The sequence below is a fragment of the Ruditapes philippinarum genome, unplaced genomic scaffold (assembly GCF_026571515.1).
Source record: "Ruditapes philippinarum isolate M1 unplaced genomic scaffold, ASM2657151v2 ctg6521_1_1_1_1, whole genome shotgun sequence".
Classification (NCBI taxonomy): Eukaryota; Metazoa; Mollusca; class Bivalvia; order Venerida; family Veneridae; genus Ruditapes; species Ruditapes philippinarum.
Genome location: NW_026852377.1, coordinates 16,651 through 34,135, shown reverse-complemented (window position 1 = coordinate 34,135; position 17,485 = coordinate 16,651). Strand labels below are relative to the sequence as shown.

The window sequence follows — 17,485 nt, the reverse complement described above, 5'->3', positions numbered from 1 at the left end:
ACCTGGGTATTTGGCCCCAAAATGTTGTTGATCTATTTGCAAATAGGACGTGCATTTTTGTTCCCTGCCACATGATAACATGGTTTCATTTAGGATTCTTTATTTCTCTATTTTAATGGGAGAAATATTTCATCATAATCATTGAGCATTTTGTTCTGAGTTATCAGACTCTGTTTCGACATTACATATTATGCATAAACTATTCTGTTAGCATTTCTGCATTTTATGACAGAGAAAGGAAAACTATCGACAGAAAAGTCATTTCAAAGAGATTATAATGATTTAGTTTTATTTTCATTGTGCCTAGATTTAAATGCGTTTTAAAGACAATGTTAACTGAACATTACCTTTAAATAACAAACAACGACCTTCAGAACAACAGATTTTGCATATAGTCCATATTATATTCTACCCTACCTTTGTGGATTTCGAAGGTCATCAAGCTGTTTTAAATGTTCCTTTCTTTCATCGGGTCTAATGGTTCTGATTTATTTCATAAAATAATGAAATTTAAAAATATAATATTTTAAGCATAGCCTCAAAGGTGTAATTAAGCATGGCCGATTAAGTAACTATGTTTGTCTAAATGTTTTGAAGTTATAATAATACATGATTTTGTTTTCTGTCTAGAGCTTATACTGTACGACTGGAACTATTATGCATATATACGTAAGTATAAACTTATTAGCTTTCTTACTGTTTTTACACTGTAGCCCAAACATGGTCATCTTTTAATCCTTTCCAACACTTCTAATTCAGCATTGCGTTGATCATTTTTGATTTACTCTTAGACTAGTTCTAGTACGGGAAGCACGGTGACCCTTGAAATATTAAAAAATATTAGAATAAAAGAAGTTTATAAGGATATACACTATTAACCCGTCATTATAGTTACTTTACTCGAACTAGTACATAAGTATCTTTCATATTAAACAAGGGAGTGAAACCATGCGCGCGCATCCTCAAAATTCTGATACCGCGAACACTTATTCAACCGGTATTTTAACAAAAACGAGTCATGTAAAGCAATCAAAATAGATTTGTATTTAATTTCTTTAGCAAAGAAGATGTCCTTACTTCTAGTTTTAATATTCCAAATATCTTGACATACGTTTTCCCTTTCTTGTCAGTATTTCGCGTTGAATGCGATTTTGATTCTGAATAGTGCGTACACCCGGCAGTGAAATGTTACAGAAATTGAGAAATTGTTATTTAAAAAAAAACATTACACCACGACTGAAACGCTTTTTGTATTATTATGCTTATTTCTTACTTTTACGGCCTGTTTTCATTTGTAAATAGATAACCATTTTCATTCATTATCCTCTTTTCTCCTTAAACTTCTTTTATTCTTAGTTCATACTTAACTTTCATATAGATTTCTTGTTTTGTTACAGCTTGCCATGCTGTGTTTCACAGGAAAATTACGGTTGATATAGGTGAATGTATGATGGGAGAAGTGATTAGAATAGCAAACGGTAAGTTTCCTGTTAATCTTTCAAAGAATTTTAAGTTACCAAAAGACATATGTATGGAACAGAATTAGTGCATTTATTCCATCTTGCTTTATGATATTGGGACTTACATTATGCTTGCTTCTATACTTCTTTATGACAATGAAAACCTGCGTTTTGCTTTCAATCATGCCTTATTATTACTGAATGCACTTTCATGTAATTGCAACCTTATGTGTTCCCTACTAAACCATCAAACTCACATATTTTAATATGCTATATGTTTAATTGCATCTTTTATAAAGATCAACGTATTATGTTTGGTGTTTAAGATAACATTCTTTGCTTGTACTTGATATAACTAAATGTCACATGGTTAGTTTCTGTCAGTACCTTTAATTTGCCTTATATTGTCGACATTATGTCACAATAAATTTTTAATTTTGATCAATAATTGGCGAATTTGATGTGTCTTAGCATTCATATGCTTCAATATATTCACTGATTACAAATATAATGCAATATAGGATCACTGCGCATCGATAACGAAGATGACAACGATAGCGATATTAAGGGGGCAGGGGACCTAAAAATGAAAAATTTTGTATTTCAGTGTGACCAGAAACACAATTCCAAATATTTCAAAATCTGCTTCACAGGCAGATAACCAGTTGCACAGCATTATTCAATGATATATGACATACATTGAAGATAATAATAGTTTGCATGCATTGCTCCTTCAAAAAATGACTAACAGCAATTTATATTTACCCCCACCCAGCCAAAATCACACCTAAAATGTACCAATATAGGCAATCTTCATGAAGGTGCAGCATACTCCAGAATCCGCCCGATTCCTTTAAAAATATCAGTAACACGCAGTGCAAGCTATGGCATTTTCAGAAATGACAAATAAAGTGTCTGTCATACGTTTAGATTTTTCACAAAATTTATCTGAAATTTCTTACTTGTTTGGCGCCAACTGTCAAAGCTTGATTTTTAACTTTTTTACCTCCATTCGGAGAGTCAGAAATACATACAAAGCTACCAAAATGCTTAGTTTCGGGTAAAAACCCAAAAATACTTCTCATTTCCTACATACAAACAAGAAAGAATTACAATGACAGAGAAATATCAGAAGTTATCAGTACCTTCAAAACACCATGTCTGAGTTATTAAAAAATTTGACCGGGGCCATCATTCGAATATGTGCTCTGCCCCCTTAAGATTTTTTATGTGATCCGCATTAAAGCGTTTCCTTTTATTTTCGTAAAATATGGAGTATTTCGCATTAAACGTTAACTTCAAAAAGTGTGTACTGCGGTTACTTTGTATTTAATCAAAGATTTAAAAAATACCCTATTTCAGGGGAAGTAACTAGTACAATGACCATGCCTGTTATATGATTTACTTAATATCAAGTGCCAGGAATCTGTGAGATGGTCATTTTTCTGTATTCTACCTTCATTTAATAAATACCATAAAGTATTTTCAGAGTATTTAAAGTCTTTTGGAAGGAGATTATAGCAAGAAAAACAATATTACAGCCACATTTAATGTCCCAAAATGAATTTTACAGCAAACCAGACCCATTTATTCTGGCATACACCTTAAATTTAGTAAAGATACCACTGTTGACTAATATGACATTATATACATTTGTAACAATTGGAAGTGCTCAATTATGCATTATTATGTCAATTTGCACAATATAAAACTGTTTAATCTGGATAAATGTGCATATTCTGTGAAGTACAGTGTTTGCCAAAATTCCAAATTTTTATTACCTCCCTTGACTTGACAGTCTACTTACTCTACATAACTTGATAAATCCTACCAGTCACTTCAAATTTTGACTCACAAATGTAGAAGGAATGTTTATGGGCACATTTGGGTCAATTCCAACACATTTTATAAATTTGAAAATTTCCTTAAGGGGGCAGGGGACCTAAAAATGAAAAATTTTGTATTTCAGTGTGACCAGAAACACAATTCCAAATATTTCAAAATCTGTTTCACAGGCAGATAACCAGTTGCACAGCATTATTCAATGATATATGACATACATTGAAGAAAATAATAGTTTGCATGCATTGCTCCTTCAAAAAATGACTGACAGCAATTTATATTTACCCCCACCCAGCCAAAATCACACCTAAAAAATACCAATATGGGCAATCTTCATGAAGGTGCAGCATACTCCAGAATCCGCCCGATTCCTTTAAAAATATCAGTAACACGCAGTGCAAGCTATGGCATTTTCAGAAATGACAAATAAAGTGTCTGTCATACGTTTAGATTTTTCACAAAATTTATCTGAAATTTCTTACTTGTTTGGCGCCAACTGTCAAAGCTTGATTTTTAACTTTTTCATCTCCATTCGGAGAGTCAGAAATACATACAAAGCTACCAAAATGCTTAGTTTCGGGTAAAAACCCAAAAATATATCTCATTTCCTACACACAAACAAGAAAGAATTACAATGACAGAGAAATATCAGAAGTTATCAGTACCTTCAAAACACCATGTCTGAGTTATTAAAAAATTTGACCGGGGCCATCATTCGAATATGTCCCCTGCCCCCTTAAGATTTTTCATGTGATTCGCATTAAAGCGTTTCCTTTTATTTTCTTAAAATATGAAGTATTTCGCATTAAACGTTAACTTCGAAAAGTGAATACTGCGGTTACTTTGTATTTAATCAAATATTTAAAAAAAGACCCTATTTCAGGGGAAGTTACTAGTACAATGACCATGCCTGTTATATGATTTACTTAATATCAAGTGCCAGGAACCTGTGAGATGGTTATTTTTCTGTATTCCACCTTTATTTAAATACCATAAAGTATTTTCAGAGTATTTAAAGTCTTTTGGAAGGAGATTATAGCAAGAAAAACAATATTACAGCCACATTTAATGTCCCAAAATGAATTTAACAGCAAACCAGACCCCATTTATTCTGGCATACACCTAAAAGTGCAGTAAAGATACCACTGTTGACTTATATGACATTATATACATTTGTAACAATTGAAAGTGCTCAATTATGCATTATTATGTCAATTTGCACAATATAAAACTGTTAAATCTGGATAAATGTGCACATTCTGTGAAGTACAGTGTTTGCCAAAATTCCAAATTTTTATTACCTCCCTTGACTTGACAGTCTACTTACTCTACATAACTTGATAAATCCTACCAGTCACTTCAAATTTTGACTAACAAATGTAGAAGGAATGTTTATGGGCACATTTGGGTCAATTCCAACACATTTTATAAATTTGAAAATTTCCTTAAGGGGGCAGGGGACCTAAAAATGAAAAATTTTGTATTTCAGTGTGACCAGAAACACAATTCCAAATATTTCAAAATCTGTTTCACAGGCAGATAACCAGTTGCACAGCATTATTCAATGATATATGACATACATTGAAGAAAATAATAGTTTGCATGCATTGCTCCTTCAAAAAATGACTGACAGCAATTTATATTTACCCCCACCCAGCCAAAATCACACCTAAAATGTACCAATATAGGCAATCTTCATGAAGGTGCAGCATACTCCAGAATCCGCCCGATTCCTTTAAAAATATCAGTAACACGCAGTGCAAGCTATGGCATTTTCAGAAATGACAAATAAAGTGTCTGTCATACGTTTAGATTTTTCACAAAATTTATCTGAAATTTCTTACTAGTTTGGCGCCAAATGTCAAAGCTTGATTTTTAACTTTTTCATCTCCATTCGGAGAGTCGGAAATACATACAAAGCTACCAAAATGCTTAGTTTCGGGTAAAAACCCAAAAATATATCTCATTTCCTACACACAAACAAGAAAGAATTACAATGACAGAGAAATATCAGAAGTTATCAGTACCTTCAAAACACCATGTCTGAGTTATTAAAAAATTTGACCGGGGCCATCATTCGAATATGTCCCCTGCCCCCTTATAGTCGCATGTGACAGTACGCACTAAGCAGTTGGCAGTAAGCATAATGCGAGTTGCAATAATTTGTGTTCGTATTATGACAGCAGGTGTCGCTTTATCGGTACATCCCGTTATTTTCCGGATGATCCCGTATTTTGGCACGTGGAGTAAAACAAAGTTACGTCCCCTTTATACAGGGGCGTATACAGAACAGTGTTAGTTGGAGACTGACATGTAAAGGGAAAATTTACTGGAAAACAAGAGAACACGATGCGACAGGCGAAAAGTGCGTGTTTTTGAAGATTCCGCCAGCATGTGAAAAAAAATGTTATAGATTTCTCTAATAACTCATCCTACAAGTGGCAACTCACCTCTTATAATTATAATTGTTTACATTTCTTTTTGGGCGTGTGTGATAGTCGTATGAGCAATAGTGAAATTGAATTTTAAGATATACTATGCTCAAACTTACGGTGGCACAAAGGTGACATGTGTGTGTTTTTATTTATCTCATGCGCACGAGATACTATGTCTTGGCCACGGGTTACTTAGTCGTGACCACGAGATAGTTAAGTTGTGGGAACGAGATACTATATTGTGGCCACGAGTTACTTAGTCGTGGCCACGAGATAATTAAGTCGTGGGAACGAGATGACTAAGTCGTGGCCACGAGAGGAATAAGTCGTTGGAACAAGTTACTATGTCGTGGCCACGAGAAAGTTTAGCGGTGGCCACGAGAAAGTTAAGTCGTGCGAACGAAATATTTGATAACCAATCGAATTACACTATTTATATGAATTTTCCTAACAAGGATGCCCCTACTTCTCCTGTCCGTAAAAGTACGTACATTCATACAAGTTATTGATTGGTCAAAGATTTAGCGTCATTGTGACCCTGATTTCTGACCAAATTGCCTAAAAATTATTAGATGTCATCTACTGATCTTTTTAGGTTATATAAACTACAGCTTATTCTTTCTAAATCATTCATAGATTAGACAATGATTTTACATGAAGTGTCATGTTTGTCTGACCCGTGACCTCAAACATCCTCATAGGATATCTACTGTCCATGGGCAATGTCCCTACCCAATAAAATAAACCAGGACTAAGTCCCTCTCAAATGTTAACAGGCCGTTGTACGTACAAAATGACCAATTCTATCATAGAATTATTCCAACAAAGGGCTATAACTAAGTCAAAATTAATGTATGGTTTATGGGCCTGATGATCTTTAAGACATGTATTAAGTTCAAAGTGAACACTTAAGTATTTTCAAAAAATTAATGTTGCACGTAAATCTTTAAACAGAAATTTTCTAAGTTTAGAAAATCATGGTGTAATCTGATTTAATTATTTCGTCTGCACGACACAGTTATCTCGTTCCCACGACTTAAACGATCTAGTAACTCGTGGCCACGACTTAGTAGTTAGTACAGTACAAACTTGATTTTTTTCTGTAGAATAAAATAAATATAATTTGGCTTCATACAAATATTGTGCTTTCAATCCTTTACACTGTAAGTGGGCAGTATGAATATACATTCGTAAACGTATAGTGTTATTACAAAAAAAATATATGGAAGTTTCTTTTAAAGACAGACACAACTTTACTTGACCCGTAATAAGGAAAGCAGATTCCTATACATTATGTGTATGTGTTTTTGTATTTTCTGATCGCAAGATCAGTAAATACATAGCTAACATCCACGGTCTAACACAAAATTTCCTCACAGACCTAACAACGCAAAGTAGTTCTCACTCAAAACTGCTTAAAAACCAGCAATTTAAAGAAATAATAATTTTTAATGTAGGCATTGAACGAATTACAGTGCATTAAAAGTTTACATTAGTCAATAGAAATATGAGGTTACAATCACAAATTTCGCGGATGAATATCTTTTTTACCCAATGAAAAATGTTCCACTATTTCCGTAAAGCTTAATCAATGAAAATGCTATTTTTAGCTATGTCGATTACCGAATACTCCAGAGCGTAGCACACAAATCTGACTGTCGAGTAATGGAATATATACATGTCGGACTGTTTTGGCGAGAAGATTTTCGCTAAATTATTTTCATCAGTGTTTAACAACAGGTTTATCGTGAACAAAATACCTCGAAATAAATAAGGATTACAAATACGAAATGAAAATTCTCAATTTTAGAATTACAATATATTTCTTTTTATTCACGCTACATACGTATTACTTCACTGTGGTGCAGAGGTAGCGCGCTCGTTTAGTGTGTGAGAGGCCTAAGGTTAAAATCCTTGTCGAGGCAACATTTTTTTTGAAGTGGCTTTTTTAAGGAAGTTGCCACGATATGCAAGGATAAAGTGTGGCTGTAATAAAAAATGAAAAATGATTTTTGATGCAACTCTAAGCATGCAAAATTCCATATGTATCAATCACAAACTGCATGTTAAACGCAGTCCCTGCGTAAGATGAATAATAGTATATAAAATAAACTTATACATGAAAGATCAGAAAATACCACAGAGCATGCAGCCCTTTGATTATTTAAATAAAACATATTTAGTAAGAATTTTATAGATTTCAAGAAATTTCTGTGATAAAATATGTTACTGAAAGATGTGCATAGTATATCATTAAGCACAAATGTATGTGAATGTGGTGGTGTGTGCGGGATGTCTGATCTATAATCAGACACACATATGCCCAACATATGAGCCGCGTCACGACAAAACCAACAGAATGGGTTTGCGACCAGCATGGATTCAGACCAGCCTGCGCGTCCGCACAGTCTGATCAGGATCCATGCTGTTCGCTTTCCAACTCTTTTACAAGTAGAGAAACTGGCAGCGAACAGCCTGGATCCTGATCAGACTGCGCGGACGCGCAGGCTGGTCTGAATCCATGCTGGTCGCAAACCCATTATGTTGGTTTTGTCGTGACGCGGCTCATTTGTAATTGACTATGCACATGTTACAAAAATAAACAACTTCCTTCTTTCCTTATGTATACATGTATATTTTAATGCGTTACATACCTATTCGCCACTACTAGTGCCTCTGAGACATTTATTAAGTTAAAAGGCCAATAATTTTTGCTTTTTAATGTCCAAGTCATTAGATAAGACCTTCGCAGTACCTAGGCAGGTGCTAGACAACTGGATGACAGCATAATATGTTTTGGTAAGGGAATACACTAAGAAGACGATTGCATGAAACTGACACGTATATATTCCACGTATATTTGGGGGTAGGTGCAGCCCTTAAGCCAGGGCCTGAAACCGCCACTGACTGTACGTGTAACTGCCCCATTGCATCACTTTTTACGAGCATATTTTTTTTCTATTAGACTGTATACATATATAAAATTATATTGCATAATCCTTTACTACTTGTATTTATATTCTTTCAACTGCAATGTATGTATTAAACGCTTAGTACGTATTTATATATACATGTACGCAGTATCTATACGGAAAATTCCGATGATAGGCGAATCGTGGAAAAAATTCCGTTGACATCGATAACAGAGTTCTCGCCCCTTAACAGTACATAGTTTTAATTGTTTATCATAATGTAAGATGATCAAACATTATCCACAAAGCCTCAGACACCGAGCTTTATTATGCATAAACACTGCATAATGGATATAAGCGAAAGCTAATAGTAATCACGCCATGCGAGCTATAAGTCATATTTTAAAAAATCCATCAGGGAACATTAAATAGTTATTTTAAATGACTTATACATAAAAGTAATACAAAAAAAACTAAACCGTAAATGGTTTGTATAGAGCATGAAGAAAGGTAGCTTATGCGTAAAGTTATAAGACGTTAACATTTTAGTATTCCAAATGGCTTGTTCCAGTTGATTAGTTATCACTCAATGAAAGAATTGGTGACTACGAAATGTTTGAATGAAATAACGAAAAATGGAAACCAGCATAATGCAAAGTTTAAATATCATAAAGCAAGATGGAATCAAGAATAATGCAAGTTCTAATGTCATGTAGCAAGATAGAATTAAGCATAATGCAAGTTCCAATGTCATCAAGCAAGATGGAGTCAAGCACAATGCAAGTTCCAATGTCATCAAGCAAGATGGAATTAAGCATAATGCAAGTTCCAATGTCATCAAGCAAGATAGAATAAATGCATTAATTCTGTTCCATACATTTCTCTGGCATCCTATGTTTTCAGTTACAATATAAATAATAACAACAAATACATTTGCGAGCTTTATACATATCAAAGTCTCCTGAAAAGTTATTTGTCCGTGCAAGAATAATTGTTTACTATACATCTATTATTTTTAGTACTGCATCATCTTATAATTCTTGAATTAGGACGTTACATCTGTCTTGATCTCTATAATTAATAAATACATTTACGAATGGAAGTAATAGATTACTCACAAATATAATGTAATTTAGACATATAATGCTACTAACTTTTAATTTTTCAAATTTGTACATTTAGCTATTATGTACTTACAAACCTCGTACACAGGAAAATCTCAAAATCATTTAACTTTATCCGTGAATTTAGTGCAAATTAACCAGTGATTGTCGTTTTAAGCAATGTACTTGTATTAAAGGCGAGTGTTGGGTTAAATATGTTTATACATCCTACAAAATTTTAATGAACTTTTTTCAATACTCATTGGCAAAGGCCAATAGCACGGTGCATATCCATATCGGTACCCTCTTTGCGAAATCTGCTGAAACGGTACCCTCTTTGTACATGCACAGGCCATTCTCTGCTCAAATCAAACCAGCGATGGATAACAAGACAGTAAAAATTCATTGTAATAAGGAAAGGAGGTATGACACGTGGAAAAGATGTATACCACGGAACACTAGAATGTTTAATCTATGTGCTGATTTGTCATGTTCCCGTTTTTCATGTACTGCAACTTTACACTAAGCTACAAAAAATCAACATGTCTTACCTCGCCCATCACCTCGACATACTCTTCGGGCTGAAATGAACCTGTGGCTTGATTATATATGCATCATACATATCTAATATGTTCATTTACATATCATCTTCGGACAAATGGCAGTATATTGTCAAAAATAATGGTAAAATTCATAAAAACACCCTACTTTCAGTTTTGCAGCGGCACAGGCTACCTCTCTTCATTTGAATTTTTATATCACAGGTACCCTCTCATTTTTTAACACATAGGTACCCTCAAGGCACGACTTATGCTTTTATTTGCGTTAATCGTTAGGTATGTAATATTTCTTTATTTATGTAGGGTGTTTTTATGAATTACTAGATATGTATGATGCATATATAATCAAGCCACAGGTTCATATCAGCCCAAACAATATGTCGAGGTGATGGGCGAAGCAAGACATGTCGATTTTTTGTCGCTTATTGTAAATTTGTAGTACATGAAAAACGGGAACATGACAAATCAGCACATAGATTAAACATTCTAGTGTTCCGTGGTATACATCTTTTCTACGTGTCATGCCTTCTTTCCTTATTATATTGAAATTTTACTGGATTGTTATCCATCGCTGGTTTGTTTTTAGCAGAGAGTGGCCTCTGCATGTGCAAAGAGGGTACCGTTTCAGCAGATTTCGCAAAGAGGGTACCGATATGGATATGCACCGTGAATAGTAATCGTCTCGATCCCTTGATGGTAGACAATATGCAAACCATGGTTTTTAAAGTTGTGCTTTTGTTTTTTTTTGTTGTTGTTTTTTTTGTTGTTTTTTTCAAAGATGATAATTTTATTCATGTCTGTGGATTATTCAAAGCGTACGCAGACAAAACATGATTAACAGTGAAAATTATAAAAATGAAATTTAATACCGATTATTTGCAAAATTGCTCTTAAAACAGAGGAACGAATCTAAATATCCCACGAGCAATACCTGTAACGCCTTCTGTATTATCAAAGATAGTAATTTGGCAGACAGTTAAAATAAATTTAGAGTTATTAGTCAGCATGTCAAGTAGCTCTACGTCCGCTTTGATGATGGTTTGGTTATGAATACACATGTGACATCAACTACTCCTAATTCAGTTGTCCTCCTCGTGCATGATCCATTTTATATCTGTGAAATTAAATTAATGAAATAATATTACTTCAAATTGTTTGGTAATGTATGCACATATGGCACTTCCTACTTTTTACTCAGTTTTCCTACACGTCTACACGTGCATGATTAAATAATTCCAGTATATTTCTGTGAAATTAAATACATGAACATTTTTAAATACCTTCAAATCCTTTGTTTCACTGACACATACATTTCTGATATACCTGCGTGGTCTTAATATTGAATGAATTTTTGAAAACTGTATTCTAACACTTGTTTATTATGTACGGTGTTATTTTCAGATGACTTTTATATAATTGCAACTTTTGATTATCTTTTTAAGATCATATACATACATGGTTTTTATATCGTATTTTATTTCTGCAGTTTTCGAAGAGTTCACAGACTGCGTTGGTTTGTCCTTCATCTACATTGATTTATTAAAAACAGTGAGAGTATCTGGCGTCATGTTTGATTTAGATTGGTTTTCTGACAAGGGCACCACTTTCCAACAGATCAGTATGTACCTAATCATCTGATTTTTGAAGTACTTAATCACCTGATACTTGAAGTTGACATGTCAAAGGGTTTTGACTTTCCTTGCCATCATGAAATGGCAACACTGTCTCATACCGATCGCAGCCAAATAAACACATCTCTTGTGGATGCTTTCAAAGTTTTAATTTCACCAAGTTTTTTTTATAATTTTAACGTTATATTCAGTTTTCGTTCGTGAATTACATTTGAATGTCAAACACAGTATATATTTGAATTTTATCTCAAATATTGATATAATGTAGAAAATGTTAATATGTTATTATCAAGCCATGTCAACTTAATTTTAGTTATACAAATTGCAAACGGGTTAAATGGGGGAATTAATCTTGAATGAGATACGTCCCATGGATTATGTTCATGTCAGCAAGCCTATATTCAGCCAGACACTTGCATATCGATATTTTAACAATTTTAATGCATATTGACAAGTTTGTTTAGTCAAGCAACTTTAAAGTTTATTAAAGCGCGGGAAGGTACACACGTCAATGCCTACATCAAGCCAAATCTGTGTACGCAAGTAATTCTAAAAAAAAAAACGTAATAAAAGCACAAGAAACGGAGGTAAGAAAAAATGTCTCTTGAACTGAAATACATCTCAAACCAACAGCATATAACCATATTTTTGTAAATGCCCTCAAAATATATATTTACAAGCCAGTCATAGGAACAAAACTTTACTCCTTATAAAAAATAAAATGGCGTTTCCATAACTTGACTCACATGCGTCAGTTTGAGCGTTAAGATTTTACAATAGTTGCCGCAGTGAACTCCGGAAACGTTAAAGAACATGGCAAATTAATGCTTAGACTTGTTTCAATCATACAATATCCACAATGTCTGTTATTGTAACTTCCAGGGTTTGTTCAAGTCACAAGGCTTGTTTTAAAACTACCTGGTGATCCTGTCAGCGTCTAAATTTCGTTCAATATATCTAGATATATTTACGCTTCAAACCCAAAATATATAGATTTTATTCAGAAATCTACGCTTGGACTTTAAAAAAGAGTCATTTTAGTGTGATTTGAGTACATTAAATAATTTTAAAATTTCTGTCATTTATTTGCCTGAGTATCCCTTTAAATGCTTATTATCCAAAAAAAGTAGCGATAATTATGAAATAATTTGTCATAAAAGTAGAAAAAGTAAAAAAATTAGTACTTTAACTTCCATACAAAATACTCAGTCACCATAATTTGTATTTTCTGTCATAGAAAAAAAAATGAAAACGATGATTCCAGTAATTGGCCAATGAGTAAATTTTTTGAAACTATAAATGTACAATTTGATGAGGTTTATCAGACATCATTATATTGAAGTAAACATATCAAAGGTCAAGGTCGCTGTGACCAGTGCCTTGCAAGAGGTTAGTGTCAACTTCTCGAATAAAAGTCAAAGGTATTTACTTTAAACTTTGAACACTAGTTCATTAATATAATTTCAATTTATTTCTATAGGACAATTAACACTCTATATTTTCAGTAAATTATACTATCCCACTTTTTTAAGAAATCAGAGACATTCACTTGAATAAAATGTTAACTATAAAATAAAGTCAATTGTGCCAAGCAGGTTATTTTCTGATTTATGCCCTATAATTATACTTCGGTTTTATTATACCATCAAAAAATGAGAAAAGCGGAGAACACTGCTTCTAGAAGCGTTCTTGTTATACAATGTCCAATCGAGTCAACTGTTGTATTCACCTTGTGCTTCATAAACACTTTTATATACATGTATGCAAGATGGGGGAATTAATCTTGAATGAGATACGTCCATGCATACCATGATACTATTTAGTGTAATCATTTTCAAAGTGTGTTTTAAGCTTGCTATTTTGATACATCTTTTCAATTAGCAAGCTTGTTTGCTGTGTGAATTATCACAATGTATTACTTTTTATTTTAGAACGTCTTATAATGGACTCGCATATACAAATTTTCATTGGCAACGTCCCATGGAATAACATGAATAAGTTTAACCAGCGTTGCAGACATGTGTCCTATACACAAGGATATGGTAGAAACAGTGGTGTGGTTATCTTAACATGCTCAAGGTTTGTTCTTTACCAGGACCTACCAGTATTTCATCTATTATAATTATTATACCTAATGAGAAAATGTCATGACTAGCTCGTTCAATATTTTACCATCTGGATCGCAGCGATATACATCAAATTAAAAGACAAATTGTGAACTAGTTCAAAAAAATGTTAGAAAATTTACACTCTGTTTATAATTATGTACTTATTCGTTTGATAAGATGTTTATATATATATGAAAAAAATAAGAAGTGTCAAAATATATTCACATTCAAAAAGGTGAGTCAAGAAAAAAGAGCACATTTAAAGCGTTTTGATGATCATTGTAGGGATTACAAGGGACGATATATTACAATCCAACTGTGGAAACATACTGGGATTGCTGAAATGATTGATAAATTTCGTGTACAAACCAGTACTCTTAACATATATGCGGTTTCTTGTACAGATATTGAAGGTAGGTGCTGCCAATGACTTGAATGACTTATAACCCATGTCTTGTCCATGTGTCTTGTCCTGTTTGGTGTCCTGCTTGGCTCCTTGCCGCTAGTTCTGTGTTAAGGGAGCGTTTTATGATTTTTTTAATGCCGCACCCTCTTGTTGATTTTGTCTTTCATATTTCATAATTTTGCGGGTAGATTGTATCAAAGTGCATGCACCTTTGAATTTTTAGGCTGTATTTGAAAAAAAATTGTATTTCGAAAATGGTTAAAGGCTCATGTACAGACTCAATCAAACCGAGTCTGCAATTATCTGCAATGCTTCTGAGGGATCACTTGTTTCCAGAATTTTGTGTTAAACAGACAATAAAAAGCAACATTGTCTCCCTCTCTATTGATTGAGTGCAGAAAAGACAAATACGGATTCGACAAAAGCTGGGTCGCTGTCAAATAATAGCACTGTTCAGTCCTTGTCGTCATATGTCCGATTATTGTTACTTTACGTAAGATTCTTTGACTAATAGTATTTCACATAGAAAATGGTTTTCTATATTGGTGTTTTTTTACTGAATCACAATCACATTCAAGTTTTGATTATCAAAATTATGGAATTAGATGCTTTTATGTCATTGTTTATAAAATTATGAAAAACATTTAATACTATAGGAAAATTACTAATTCACTTTTCAAATACTGTTTGAAAAAGGCGTAAAATCAAACAAACAAACAAAACTGTTCAAAATTTTAGGTTTTAGATTATCAAAACGCATTATGCATCTCATATCTTTTGTTCAAATCAGATGATGAAACTGCATTGCCCTGTAATGAAGAACTTGGTATGGCCTCTTATGCTATTCAGGATTTTCAAATATCTGCCACATCCACTTATGGCGCATACGTACCAATAAATGCAAGACCAGGTGGTACAGGATGGCAAGCCTTAAAATCGGACGTTCTTCCATTTATCCAGGTATTCCGCTATTCATGATTGTTCGTGATTAAGTTTTAAGAGAACATTCGAACCTGACAGTAGTTTGAACTTTTGATACTATCACTTGAAGAAACTGTCCATCTACGTTGCTGAAGTTCGTCCGCCCCGCCCCCAAATTTACGTCTGCAACGATGCAAGTTGTGGCAACCTTGACCTCCCTCTGTTGCAGGATCGTGTGATGGTTGCCGTCCTTCCTCGATGATCGTGTGTTTTTGTCTTATTTTTTTTCGACTAGTAAAGCTGTGTGGTTAGCAAAATACCTTAGTTGCGCTGAAGTGACACAATATACATTACAGAAGTTGAATTGTCCAATTAAGTTTGAAATTTGAATTTGATTGTTAGTTTGTTGATAATCAGTGTGTCAGCTCTTGAAGGTAATTAGTTAACATCTGTTTACATCAGTTACTCTATATCTTTTATTTTATGAATCATGTGACCAGAAATTAAATTCCCTTTAATCAATTCCGGAAAATGATGAATAAAAATGCTTTCTTCTTCATTGCCCTATCTATATTTTAAATAAATGGAATTTTTAAACAATAAAAATGCTTACCATTTTACATTTCTACAAGTATCAAGAAAACATACAGGGAACCCAATCCTTTTAACATTACTGTCGTTTTTTAGGTACATGTTACAGTAACATAAAATTTGCTTTTGTAAGAAGAATGATATATTACAAAGTTCCTACTCAAGTAGCTTACTTTACTGCTTAGTATGTCTTTGTTACCTACCAATTGGCAGGATGTAATTAAAATATTAGGAATTGCACTTTGCACTTTCTATAAATTTGTATGACAAAATCAAATATAGATAATTAAGGCTGAATGTTTATTCAAATTTAAAATAGGTGAAATTACGGACTACTTGTATTTTGGTATTGACAAAAGCGTTATCAAGTCGTCATAATACTTTTTTTCTTGTATCAAAAGGTTGATCTTTTAGTACACACTATTGTCAATGGTATTGTAGTCTACAACTGGTACGAAGTTACCAATGATACAAGTGACAATTTATACCGACTGTACGTAAATGAGAAAGGCTGTCCATCCTTTAGACTTCAGTACGGGACCTCCCTGCAACATATGAGATGGTACAAGTTTGAGGTATCATATTTTCATCAAAATCATATCTGATTGGAGATTTCTAAATTCAGAATGATAGAATTTAATATTCTCTTGAATTAATTTTGTTTGATTATTGATATTAATGCTTATGTCGGATATTATTATATTTCACAAAATTATTACAAGGTAACAATGCAGATAGTATGCATGTAGTTGGAAGGCCTGAAACAAGTATTGAATCATACCTTCCCAGATTGGTAAAGATGAAAAATACATATTTTCCAGATTTTAAAGTGTAAGACATATTTTATGATTTTTTTCTGTATTAATTTAATTTAAGAAGCGACGAATAATCTTGTAAATTTGTCCATATTTTAACAGGATTTTAAGTTAGATATGTCACAGTCGCAGGATTTACCTCAACAATTCTTCTTCTACAAGTACTTCATCACCAGATACGTTAGGATTTATCCCTATTTCTTCCTAGCAGAGCCGGCTGGGCTAAAATTTGAACTTCTAGGATGCCGTTACTATGGTAATATTACCGTGACATTTTGTAAAGTCTTATCTATTCATGATTATTAAGGAATAAATAATATTTAAACTATCGTTCTTTGCACATTTGGAAATCATATACGAAAACCTTCCTTTATCACCAGTAATGTAAAAAAGGAAAGTTATACTTTTTTCTCATTGTATTCTGAATAACTTGTTACGATGTATGTTCGTGTTGTTTTTTTACAGGTACGTCACAAGAGAATTTACTTTTATTTAATATATACTTATGATTTTGTAAGCATGCCACTTTATAACATTTCTAGTAATGTAAAAGAAACATCTGTTTATCCCTGTGTGATCGAGAGAGGTGTCTACATGGGTTTTAATTATTTGTGGCATGGTATATTTAAGCTCTAGGAGGTGAGATTGTTTTGACACCTGGTGTTGCTTTAAGTTTCTACTACCCGAGGCTAGTTAAAATC

General features: G+C 33.2%; 1 protein-coding gene across 1 annotated transcript in view; it reads left to right on the top strand.

Annotated features, from left to right (window-relative positions):
• LOC132758469 (uncharacterized) overlaps window positions 1-16,574 on the top strand; it is a gene marked incomplete at its 5' end in the record, with an annotated part of 28,609 nt that extends 12,035 nt beyond the window's left edge. The window contains 7 exons of the mRNA XM_060750146.1: window positions 631-669; window positions 1,398-1,478; window positions 11,799-11,930; window positions 13,875-14,022; window positions 14,337-14,464; window positions 15,248-15,417; window positions 16,371-16,574. Of these exons, the coding sequence (XP_060606129.1) occupies window positions 631-669; window positions 1,398-1,478; window positions 11,799-11,930; window positions 13,875-14,022; window positions 14,337-14,464; window positions 15,248-15,417; window positions 16,371-16,574 (902 nt within the window). The remainder of the gene's footprint in view (window positions 1-630; window positions 670-1,397; window positions 1,479-11,798; window positions 11,931-13,874; window positions 14,023-14,336; window positions 14,465-15,247; window positions 15,418-16,370) is intronic.
• Between the last annotated feature and the right edge of the window lie 911 nt (window positions 16,575-17,485).